At 38.9% G+C, this 12,729-nt stretch overlaps 1 protein-coding gene and 1 non-coding gene across 2 annotated transcripts in view; one reads left to right on the top strand and one right to left on the bottom strand.

Annotated features, from left to right (window-relative positions):
• Window positions 1-12,729, bottom strand: part of ZNF609 (zinc finger protein 609) — a 233,154-nt gene that overhangs the window by 12,190 nt on the left and 208,235 nt on the right. The window contains exon 5 of the mRNA XM_060151810.1: window positions 107-194. Coding sequence (XP_060007793.1) covers window positions 107-194 — 88 coding nt within the window. The remainder of the gene's footprint in view (window positions 1-106; window positions 195-12,729) is intronic.
• On the top strand, window positions 8,817-8,889 carry TRNAA-CGC (transfer RNA alanine (anticodon CGC)). The gene has a single exon. It is a non-coding gene; the product is annotated as a tRNA-Ala (tRNA).

Raw genomic sequence — 12,729 nt, 5'->3', positions numbered from 1 at the left:
TGGGTGTCTTTTAAAAGCTGTCCAATTCTAACAGGATAAAGGTATAAGGGATCACTGATGAGGGTGGTTCAGATTAACATAAGCTAAAAAGCTGCAGAGTGCTTACCTGGGGGGTGCCCAGTCATGTCGTGTGCAGTCAAGAAGTGTACCTACGTAAGTCTTGTTCCTCCATGTTACATTCACCACCAACATCCCTGAAAGACAAGAAGACTCAGATATAGACAAAGAGAAATGCTGTTGGCCACTGAGAAGAGTATTTTCCATCTGAGTAGCATTCTGGCTCCAGTAGGAGGGTTTAGGGGGTGCGCTAGGTCCCAGTGCGCCTAACAGCATTAGGCTGGAATAGTTCCACGGGAACTGCCTACAACACTAACAGGGCCCCTTAGGATGGGCAATGGTTGCAAAGATTCCATGGTCCAGTTAAGGCACATTTTCCTAACTTTTAAAAAATTACACAGTATTTCAAATACACTAAAAAAATACAAAGGATAACTAAACAAAAACTCATGTACCCACCACCCAGCTCAATGGATTTATAAAATTTTGTGCTATACTTGCAACAGATTTATTTTTTAAAGAATAAAACATCATAGTTGAAAACCATTGTTTACTATATTTTCAAACTTGCCATTGATAGGATCATGCTGGATATATAACTTACCTTTCTCACTTAACATTACAAATTTGAGATTTATCAATGTTGACATGAAGAGCTTAACCTATTTATTTTAATGGTGCTCAAGTATGTCATTGCATGATTTGACCACAATTTATACATACTGTTGATGGAAATTTAGATGTTTCTTGCACATTTTCACTCTTAAATGACATCACAGTGAACATTCCTGACATGTTCATTTTATTTAAAAATGGTTTTGAACAGATACCATAGTCACACTCCAAAATTTAAAAGGTAGCAAAAAAAAAAAAATGCAGACAAACCCCAACATAAAATGAAGTGTCCCTCCTGTCACTGTTCTTCAGCTTTGCAGGTCCCATACTCAGAAACACCCATGGATATCCATGTACTCCTCCAGAGGTATTTTATATATTTATAAGCAAATATGTTTATACATTCTTCCTCAAATGGTAGCAATGTACACCAATGTTCTGCACATTTTCCACATAACCATATATTTTGGATCATTCCACATGAGTAAACATAGAACTACTTCATTCTTTTCAATGGCTGCATATGAATGATTTCAAACCGTACCAACATTTATTTATCCAGTCCCCTGTTGATGAACATTTAGGTTGCTTCATTCTTCTGCTGTTACAAATAACGCTGAATAAATAACCTAGTACAAATGTCTTATCTTACATATCACAGAATATATCTGTAAGATAAATTCCTATAAGTAAAACTGCTAATCACAGAGCATTTGTATTTGGATTTTTCATAAATACTGCCAATTTGCCCTCAGAGAGGATGTACTAATTTATAAACCCACCAGTAGTTCATGAGAACACCTGTTGTCCCTTCCCTGTGGCAACATAGTATTCTCAAACTTTCTGGTTTTGCCAATCTGACTGGAGAAAAATGGTGTTTTATGTAGTTTTAATGTCATGTTTCTTATTATGAGTTCGTATAGCATTTCATTACAAGATACCATTATGAGACATTTGTATTTACGTTCTAATGAACTGTCTGTTCATATCCTTTTCTCATTTTTCTACTGAATTATAGTCTTTTTCTTATTTGTGACTGTTTATATACCACAGTAAGCCTTTTGACTGTACTACAAATCAGATATTTCCCTCAGTTTGTCATTTGCCAACGGTGGTTAATGCTATGCAGAAATTACTTACTTTTAGGTTGTTACATTTATCAATCTTTTATGGCTTCAGAATTTTTATCATATTTCAAAAGGCTTTCCCCATTCCATCACTTTATTAATAGTTTTTTTTCTTATGGTTTCTTCTAGTATTTTTATGGTTTGATTTTTTAATATTTTAATCTTTGATGCACCTGGAATTTAATATGGTATAAAATGTCTGACATGGACTTTTTTTTTTTTTGGAGGCACCACACAGCTTGTGGGATCTTAATTCCCCGACTAGGGATTGAACCTGGCCCTAGGCAGTGAGAGCACAGAGTCCTAACCACTGGAACTCCAGGGAATTCCCTGACATGGACTTTTTAATTTTGTTTTTTTTTTTGCCTTAATTCTAAATTATTTTTGGTTAGTTTTACATTGAATGAAGTCAAATATATTAAGCTTTTCCTTTATTTATTTTTTTTTGCGGTACACGGGCCTCTCACTGTTGTGGCCTCTCCTGTTGCGGAGCACAGGCTCTGGACGCCACAGGCTCAGTGGCCATGGCTAATGGGCCTAGCCGCTCTGTGGCATGTGGGATCTTCCCGGACCGGGGCACGAACCCGTGTCCCCTGCATCGGCAGGCGGACTCTCAACCACTGCGCCACCAGGGAAGCCCAGCTTTTCCTTTATTGTTTGTGCTTTTTATGTCTAATCACAAGGTCATAAACATTCTACCATGAAATATTTTATAGGTATCTTTAACAAGCTAAGAATGTTTTTTACATTTTTAGTGGTAGAAAAAAATGAAAAGGAGAATAATATTTTGTCATGTGAAATTATATGAAATTCAAATACTGCTCAGAAATAAAGTTTTATTGGAATATAGCCACATTTATTCATTTGCCCATTGCCTATGCCCAATTACACGCCTCAAGGCAGACAGAGTTGAGTATGTGTAATAGAGGCTATATGGCCCTCAAAGCCTAAAATGTTTACTATTTGGCCCTTTACAGAAAAGGTTCACCAACCCCTGTTTTAGATCTTTTTTTCTAATATAAGCATTTAAGGTATAAATTTCCCTCATAGCCCACTTTAGTTTCAGTCCACAAGTTTTGATATGTTTTGATTATCATTCAGGTCAAAACATTTAGTTTTCCTGGCTTTTTTTTTTTTTTTTTTTTTGATTCTGGATTTATTTAGAAGAGTGTTGTCAAATTTTCAAATACCTGGGAATTTTCCAACTATCTTTTTGTTCCTGATTTCTAATATAATTCTATTGTGATTAGAAAACATACTATATATGATTTCAATTCTTTTAAATTTATTGAGAATTAATTTATGGTATAAAATATGGTCTATCTTGAAGAACATCCCATGTGCACCTGAAAAGAATATTTCAAAATGTATACTCTGCAGTTGTTGGGTAGCCTATAAATGATAGATCAAGTTGATTGATAATGTTTTTCAAATCTTCTGTATCCTTATTAATTTTCTATCTTCTTATCAATTATACTTGCCACTTGTTCTTGCTTAATGGAACTCCTATTTGGACCTTCTAGACTAATCCTCTTATCTTTCTAGGCTATTTCCCATTTCTTTGTCTTCTGGTTGTATATTATAAGGGATTTCCTTCATCTTCTAGGCTACATACTGAAATTGTCATTTTTACCATTTTTAATTAAAAAAAAGTATCCTTGTTTCATGGGATACAGTATTTTATCTCTGAAGATATTTCATTATATATTTTTTTCTCTGAATAGTCTTTTGCTCTCTCAGTAGTTTTTTCCCTCTAACTCCTTTTTTTGTTTGTTTTGTCCTACATTCTCTTGTTTTTCAGGTTTTCCTCAAAAAGTTTGGTGATCTTCGGATCTTGTTCATATTTAAATGAAAGGTAATAAAAATTGGACTGGAAGCACTATGTGTGGGCCTTTCCATTAAGCCATGAATACTGGTAGAGATTTTTCCTCCTTTCCAGGACTTGTCAGATTCCCCCAGAGAAGAACTCTTTAATTTCTTACCTGCCTGCCAGTTTCTCTATGTTATATGGATTTTCACTTGGTCCTTGGTACAGCACCCTGCCTTCCTCTATGCCCAGTGTCCCTGCTCTGGTTGAAACTCTCCGAAGAGTGAACATCAGTTTTCTGTAATGGCAGAGGGGCTGTGTAGGATGGGGATAATAATGCACAGCCTTTGCCTCTTCTCTAGACCTTCAGCCAGTCTTCTGTTTTCAGCTTCACCCCATATTCCCTGTGTTCAAAGGTACTGATATTTCCAGTTTCTGAATATTTCTAGAAATCTGTGGTACAAACTCCTTATTCTTGGCTCTCCTTCCTCCCAACCTCAGGTAAACAAAGAAACAAACAAGCTTCTGTTTTTTCAGGTCTCTTAAATCAGCATTGTGCATCTGCTTTCTAGTGTTCCAAGTTTTACTGATTTATACCTGTCTGTCTTCTTTACCTTGTGAGTTTGTATCTTAAAAACAAAATCCCTTTACTGACATTTGAATGGGTTTTAGGGGGAAGGTAGGAGGTAAACATGTACTTTCAATCTACCATATTTAACCAGAATACTGAATTTACTTTTTTAAAAGATAAATAAATTATTTATTTTTGGCTGTGTTGGGTCTTCGTTGCTGCCTGAGGGCTTTCTCTAGTTGCGATGAGCGGGGGCTGCTCTTCGTTGCAGGCTTCTCATTGCAGTGGCTTCTCTTGTTGCAAAGCACGGGCTCTAGGCGTGCGGGCTTCAGTAGTTGTGGCGTGCGGGCTCAGTAGTTGTGGCTCGTGGGCTCTAAAGCGCAGGCTCAGTAGTTGTGGTGCACGGGCTTAGTTGCTCTGCGGCATGTGGGATATTCCTGGACCAGAGGTGGAACCCGTGTCCCCTGCATTGCCAAGCGGATTCTTAACCACTGTGCCACTGGGGAAGTCTCCCTGAATTTACTTTTATTTATCTGTTTGGTATACAGTACTTGGAGTGTACAACCTACCTAGTTAAGTTTCTAATTAGAATTTCTCTAATTCAGGAAAGTCATTACCTGTTGTATATTAATTTACTGTCTTTCTGCCATTCTTTTTTTTTCTAGGACTCACGTTGATCTCTCATATATTTTTTCTTTGTGCTTGATTCTTTCAATTTATAATCTTTTCTTTGACTACATGCAGCCTAGAATTTATCCAATGTATTGAGGTTTTTTTTTTGTTTTTTGTTTTTTGTTTTTGCGGTACGCGGGCCTCTCACTGATGTGACCTCTCCCATTGCAGAGCACAGGCTCCGGACACACAGGCCTAGCAGCCATGGCTCATGGGCCCAGCTGTTCCGCGGCATGTGGGATCTTCCCGGACTGGGGCACGAACCCGTGTCCCCTGCATCGGCAGGCGGACTCTCAACCACTGTGCCACCAGGGAAGCCCTGTATTGAGGTTTTTAAAAAATTTCAATGACTATAATATATAATTATATTTAAATGACTTTTTCTCATTTCCAAAATTTTAAACTGGTTAATTTTTCATATCTACATGACATTATTTAATTACTGGCTGTTTGGTTCACAGTTTTATTTTTTTCATAGTTTTATTTTTAAAAGAGTTTATTATTCTGTTTCTCTTTAAGAATTCTAAACATACTTATTACAGTCTTTGTACCATATGTTAATTTCATTAGGTGTGCGTTCAATTCCTGATGGTTAAATTTTTAAAACTAATTTAAAATTTTTGAGATAATTATAGATTCACATACAGTTGTAAGAAATAATAAAGAGATCCCACATGCCCTTTAATGGTAACATTTTGCAACAAAACTATAGTATAATATCCCAACCGAGATTCTGCCATTGATATAATGAAGACACAAAATATTTCCATCAACACAAGGGTACCTCATGTTGTCCTTTCCTAGCTACACTCATTTCCCTCCCATCCCCACCCCTCCTCAATTCCTGGCAACTAGTAATCTGTTTCTCATTTCTATAATTTTGTCATTTCAAAAATATTATATAAATGGAATCATATAGTATATAACCTTCTGGGGCTGTTTTTTTTTCTACCAGCATATAGTTCTCTGGAGATTTATCCAGGTTGTTGTATGTATCAATAGTTTAGTCCTGGGCTTCCCTGGTGGCGCGGCGGTTGAGAGTCCGCCTGCCGATGCAGGGGACACAGGTTCGTGCCCCGGTCTATAAACTATAAAAAAAAGTTTATAATAGTCCTTTTTATTCGTGGTTTGGTATGGAGATACCATAGTTTGTCCTACCACTCACCTGCTGAAGGACATCTGGGTTGTTTCCAGTATTTGGCTATTATGAATAAGCTGCTATACACATTTGTGTACAGGTTTTTGTGTGAACTTAAGTTCTTTTGTTTTTTAAAAATAAGATTTATTTATTGGTTTTGTTTTGGCTGTGTTGCACAGCATGGCATGTGGGATCTTAGTTCCCTGATCAGGGATCAAACCTCCACCCCCTGCAGTGGAAGCGTGAAGTCTTCACCAGTGGACCACAAAGGAAGTCCCCTGAACTTAAGTTTTTCATCTCTCCCAAATAAATACCCAAGAATGCATTTACTGGGTCATATTGTAGCTGCATTTAGTTTTTTTTTAACTTTTAAAAAAATATTTATTCATTTATTTATTTTTGGCTGTGCTGGGTCTTTGTTGCTGCATGCGGGCTTTCTCTAGTTGTAGTGAGTGGGGGCTAGTCTTCGTTGCGGTGAGCGGGCTTCTCATTTTGTGGCTTCTCTTGTTGCGGAGCACGGGCTCTAGGTGCATGGGCTCAATAGTTGTGGCTCATGGGCTTAGTTGCTCTGCCGCAATATGGGATCTTCCCAGACCACAGATCGAACCCATGTCCCCTGCATTGGCAGGCGGATTCTTAATCACTGCACCACCAGGGAAGTCCTCTCTCTCTCTTTTTAATCTTAGCCATTCTAATAGTTGTATAGTAATATCTCATATTGTGATTTTTAATTTGCATTTCCCTCAGGCTAATGCTGTTAAACATCTTTTTCATGTGCTTATCTGCCATCTGTATATCCTCTTTGGTGAAATATCTGTTCATATTTTAGCTCATTTTCTGACTGGATTGTTTTCTACTGTTGAGTTTTGAGAACTCTTTATGTATTCAGATACTAGTCCTCTGTTGGATATTTCTATATATTATATATATATATATATATAATGTAAAGGTGTTTTAGTTGTATTTAGTGGGAGAAATCAGGAAAGGTATGTCTACTCCATCTTCCTGAAAATGGAAATCCTGGTTAATTTTTGGTGGTTATCTTTCTTAGCATTAGATTTCTATTATATATAATTTTGGTTTGCAGTCTCTTTTTTGAAAGAGATGTTTTTGTTACTAATGTCCCCCCTTCTCTGTTTAATAGTTTTGCAATGTCTTCCATCTAGCCCCCTAAGGACCTAGTCTGAAGAGGTCTTCTAATGGCCTGAGCCATTAGAAGATATCACAGTTCTAATCATTGAACCAGAAGGCAGCTTCTTCACAACTCCTTAGGCTTCCCTCCTCCTCCACTCAATTAACTTTTTTTCTTTTTTAAGTAACAAATTCTTTATCAAGGGCAATTTTTTTTAAAGCTCCAACAACAGGTAGGTTCTATTATAATCAAACCTAATACAGTAGATTGATTTCATTAGTTGCTCCAATTCTTCACCTTTGTCTGAATCTACACAATTTGCCATGCAACTAACTTGCCACTTGTCACTCTGTTGTGAAGCCCTATACCTATATACCCTTTAAAAAAAAATCCGCTTTATAGTTATAATTTATATACAATAACATCCATTCATTTTAAAATATATAATTTGACGTGTGATTAATATTTACAGTTGTATAATTACTACCATGATCAATTTATAGAACATTTCCATTAGTCAAAAAGTACTCAGCCCTTGTGCAATCAATCTTATTTCACCATCCCCAGCCCCAGACAATGACTAATCTGGTTTATATTCCTATAGCTTTGCCTTTTCCAGAATTTCATATAAAATGAATCAGACAGCTTGTAGTCTTCCACATCTGGCTTCTTTCACTTACTTAACATAATGCTTTTGAGATTCACCATGTTGTTGCATGTATCAGTAAGTAGTTCATTTCTTTTTGTTGCTAAGTTCAATTAACTTTTTAAAAGTCTCCTTCCATGAAACTGGTTGGGGGGGGTGGCATCCTACTCCCCTGGCCTCAAGTTCTCTCTATTTATGAACTATCTCTATAGATATTTTCAGTACCAGGAACTCACCTCTCAGGCACCGTTCTCTGGTCCCATACCTGGAGGCCAGCAGGCCCACAGTTTCAGCCTCACTCAGTGACTTGCATCTCTTCTGTTTTTGGTCCATGGATAAGATTATTTTGTTTGTGAGCCCAAACATGTTCTCTGATTTTCACTTTATATATTTTACTTCTTGCTATGTGTTCAGAACAAAAGGGATGTGTCGAAAGTTTGAATACAGTAATTCAATGTGCCCAAAGGCACATTTTCTATGTAATGTATCTAGAGAATAAGACTCTAGAATTTGGACTTCCCTGGTGGCGCCGTGGTTAAGAATTTGCCTGCCAATGCAGGGGACACGGGTTCGAGCCCTGGTCTGGGTGGATCCCACATGCCGCAGAGCAACTAGGCCTCTGTGCCACAACTGCTGAGCCTGCACTCTAGAGCCTGCGAGCCACAACTACTGAAGCCCGCGCGCCTACAGCCCATGCTCCGCAACAAGAGAAGCCACTGCAATGAGAAACCCATGCACCACAATGAAGAGTGGCCCCTTCCTGCCACAACTGGAGAAAGCCCGTGTGCAGCAACGAAGACCCAACACAGCCAAAAATAAAATATGAAAAAAAAAAAAAAACTGAGCAGAAAAGAAAAAAAACAACTTAAAAGGCTCCAAAATTAGTCTTTTGTTTGTCTTTGGTCATAGACTAATAAAATACTATTTGATTAAGCACTCCCAGGGCCTATCTGTAATAACTCAACTATATTCTTCTTTGATGTAGAATGCTGTCTAAAGATCACTGAACTTGCAGTCAGAAAACCTTAGTCCAAATCCTTGCTCTGGGACTTCCCTGGTGGTCCAGTGGTTAAGACTCAGCGCTCGCAATGCAGGGGGCCCAGGTTCGATCCCTGGTCAGGGAACTGGATCCCGCATGCCACAAACTAAGAGCCTGCATGCCACAACTAAGACCCAACGCAGCCAAAAATAAATAAATAAATACATTTAAAAAAAAAAGCTACTTTGTAAATAAGGAAATGGAAGCCCAGAAAGGTTAAGTAATTCACTTATTACTCATTATTGATGAGTGGTCAGATCTTCAAGGCATTACACAGCTATCTCTTAATGGGTTCTGATTCTTTTTACACAACTTCCTTAATATGTCCCCTTATCTTCATCTTACATAAAAGATACATAAAGGACTGTAGGGAGGCATCCAGGGGGAAAGAGGACAGGATTTCTATCCCTTTCTAGAGCCCTGGCATCTTAAGGGAAATGACAAACCTCCTAAGAAAGCAATTGGGCTAAATTCTCTCTGGCTGTTAGCAAAGTGAATTCACATGGATGTCTCCTCCCAGTGATGGGCTGCTCTGATTACTGTATAACCAATTTGAATAGGAACAGGGTACATTTATTTCTAGACAAGGTAAGACTTAGAAGTAGGCACCTCATTTACAAGGGCAGATGAGCATAGCTGTATATAGACAGCAGGTATACAATTCAAAGAGGAATGTTATTCCTACTCTTGAAACAGCTGGGTAGGAACACGTGTTTATAAATCTGTCTCCCTCCTCTGGTATAATCTGCAAACGTTAACAATAATGAATGAGCTGAAAAGATGACAGTTCAGAGTGCTGGAAATGGGAGAGGGGAAGAGGAAAAATTCTAATATGGAAAAACAAAATGGAGGCTTGTTTAAATGTCAAAGCAAACAGTTTTCTGAAGTATAACTCTCTTCCTACAAGCTTCTGAGTTGAGACAGCTGGGAGATTAAGAAGACAGGAAGGAAAAAGCAGAAAATAACACTTAACAGACCTAGTTTCTCTATTAAGGGCTAGCTTTAAGGCAGCAAGTAGGCTGAAGAGAAAGAGAAAAGTTAGTTTTCATTTTAGAAAGCTTTCTATTTTGAATAAGTGTTCACAAAATAAGGAAAGGGTTGGCATGTTTGAAGATAATAAAAATAATAATATGCTAAAAGTAGTAGTAAAAGTAGTGCTTTGTGTTTCTCTAGGTGGTTATTTTCATATTTACCAAGGGCATCACAGACATAATCTCATTAAACATTACTAAATTTTAGAGTGCTGAGTTAAGTATTCTCCCTTCTTAAAGGCGATCAACACCAGAACATGGTAAAGGGGAAATGACTTAGGTATGAGGCAGCAATCAGGTTCCCCCAGGTAACAGGAGGAGTGCAGTGTTAAGACAAAACCCATTCCCAAAGCAGCACTGCTTTGTTTCAAGGACAATTCAAAATAGTTGTGCAGGGACTTCCCTGGTGGTCCAGTGGTAAGAATCTGCCTTCCAATGCAGGGGACGCGGGTTTGACCCCTGGATGGGGAACTCAGATCCCACGTGCAGTGGGGCAGCTAAGCCCACGCATCACAACTATTGAGCCCACGTGCTCTACAGCCTGTGGGCCACAACTAAGAGAGCCCGCATGCCGCAACTACTGAGCCCACGCACTCTGCTGCCACAATGAGAAGCCCACGTGCTGCAACGAAGAACCTGCGTACCCATATATGTGGAACCTTAGAAAATGGTACAGATGAACCGGTTTGCAGAGGAGAAATTGAGACACAGAAGTAGAGAACAAACGTATGGACACCAAGGCGGGAAAGCGGCTGGGGGTGGGGGTGGGGGTGTGATGAATTGGGCGATTGGGATTGACATGTATACACTGATGTGTATAAAATGGATGACTAATAAGAAAATAAATAAACATTAAAAAAATAAAAAAGAACCTGCGTGCCGTGACTAAGACCCGATGCAGCCAGATAAATAAATATTGAAAAAAAAAACAGTCATGCAGTCAAGACTGATACAAGCACAATAGTGGAAAGAGTAAATTTGACCTCCAGAGCCCTCATTTTTACCATTTCCACTTAGTACATGCTTTCTCTCAGGGATCTAATAAACTAATGCTCAGTTGACCACTTTCCTTCTTGTATGCCATGTGCTTCCTTGCTTCCTAGCTTCCACTTTCCTTCTTGAAAACACTTCCTTCATTTGGCTTCCAGGACAAGGACACCACACAGGCCTGATTTTCTTCTTATTGTTCTGCTCGCTCCTTCTCAGCACCTTTTGCTGTTACTTCTTCATATCTAACTAATGACTCAAACTTCTATCTCCAGCACCTACCTTTTTCCTGAACTCCAGATTCATATATCTAATTGCAAATTTGACATTTCCATTTGATGTCTCAAAAGAGATTTCAAACTTAACATGACCCAAACTGAGCTCCTGATACCCACCTGTCCCTTGACCACTCCCTTGCCCCCTGCTCCCAATAACAACTTGGCTCTGAGTTTTCCCTATTTCAGGTAATGGCATTTCCATCCTTTCAGGTGTTCAGGTCAAAAACCTTGGGAGTTCTGCTTGACTCCTCTCTTACTCTCACACCACCCCACATCCGACAGTCAGCAAATCTTGTTGGCTCAACCTTCAAAATATATCCAGATTTTGATCATATCTCACTATCTCCACTTCTCTGGCTCCAGGTACTCCTCTAATTATTGCAACAGCCATCCTATCCCTCTCTGACCCATTCTCAACACAGGAGCCAGAGAGATCCTGTTAAAATCCAAGTCATATCCTATCATTCCTCTACTCAAAACCTTCCAAAGGCTTCTTTCCATTTCACCCAGATTAAAGGGCAAAATTCTTATTGTGATCTTAAAGGATTCATGTGATCTTGGCCCTCATTACCTCTCTGATCAACATCATCTACTACTCTGCCCCTCACACTCTGTTCTGGCCTGTGAGTTACTTGTTCCTTGAACACAAGAGGCATGTTCTCATCTTAAGGCCTTGAACTTGCCATTTCATCTATCAGTAACATCCCTTCCCCCCATCCCCCATATTCTCAAAGGTACTTTCCCTTCATTTCTTTCAAATATTTTCTCAAAAGTCATCTCAGTGAGGCCATCCCTCATTCGCACTCCCCACTTATATACTTTCTAGTTCCCCTTCCTACCTTCCTCCCCATAATATTTATCAGTAATGTAACATAGCAGAAATTTTATTTATTCATCTTGCTTATTGTCTGTTCAGTCCTATTAGAATGTAAGCTCTATGAAGAGCAAGGTTTTTGTCAGTTTTTTTGGACTGCTGTATCTATAAGAACTAGAAACATTTTTGGCATATAGTAGATGCTCAATAAGTATATGTTGAATGAATGAATGCTCCTTGTTTCTCTCCAGAAACTCTGTTCAAGTAAGGTATAAAAAACTGATAAACAGAAACCTCAATTAAATAGTTTTGAGGGACCACAAGAAGGAGCTCTCATGCCCTGTGATGGTAGCAGAGCCCAAACAGGAGGAAGAAAGACTCCTCTTCTTTCCTGGCAAGGACTCAGCCAATGAGAAGCTATGGACTCTGTTTACTATAGTGTTCCCAATTTCCCTTTCCCCTCTATAAAAGTGTTCTTCCCTTGCTGTGCAGGAACTCGCATGTGGCTCACCATGGTTGCAGACGCTGAATTGCAATTCTCTGCTGATCTCAAATAAGCCCATCTTTGCTGGAGAAATGTCTGGTCATCTATTTGATTTAGGTCAACATTTTGGTGGCCCATACGGGGACCAGAGGAGACCCCTGAAGACTCCAGGACTGGTGAGCAAACAGGTGAGGTACCCATAATTGAGCCCACTGAGCTCACTGCTTTTCTTGCTGACCGTGGAATTTGGAGGGTCTTTCTCCTGGATCCAAGCTCATGCCCTCTTTGTGTATGAAGAAATGGCTGGTGTTAGCTTGCAGGCTGTTTGAAT

The sequence above is a fragment of the Lagenorhynchus albirostris genome, chromosome 1 (genome assembly GCF_949774975.1).
Source record: "Lagenorhynchus albirostris chromosome 1, mLagAlb1.1, whole genome shotgun sequence".
Taxonomy (NCBI): domain Eukaryota; kingdom Metazoa; phylum Chordata; class Mammalia; order Artiodactyla; family Delphinidae; genus Lagenorhynchus; species Lagenorhynchus albirostris.
This window is presented reverse-complemented; position numbering and strand designations above follow the sequence as displayed.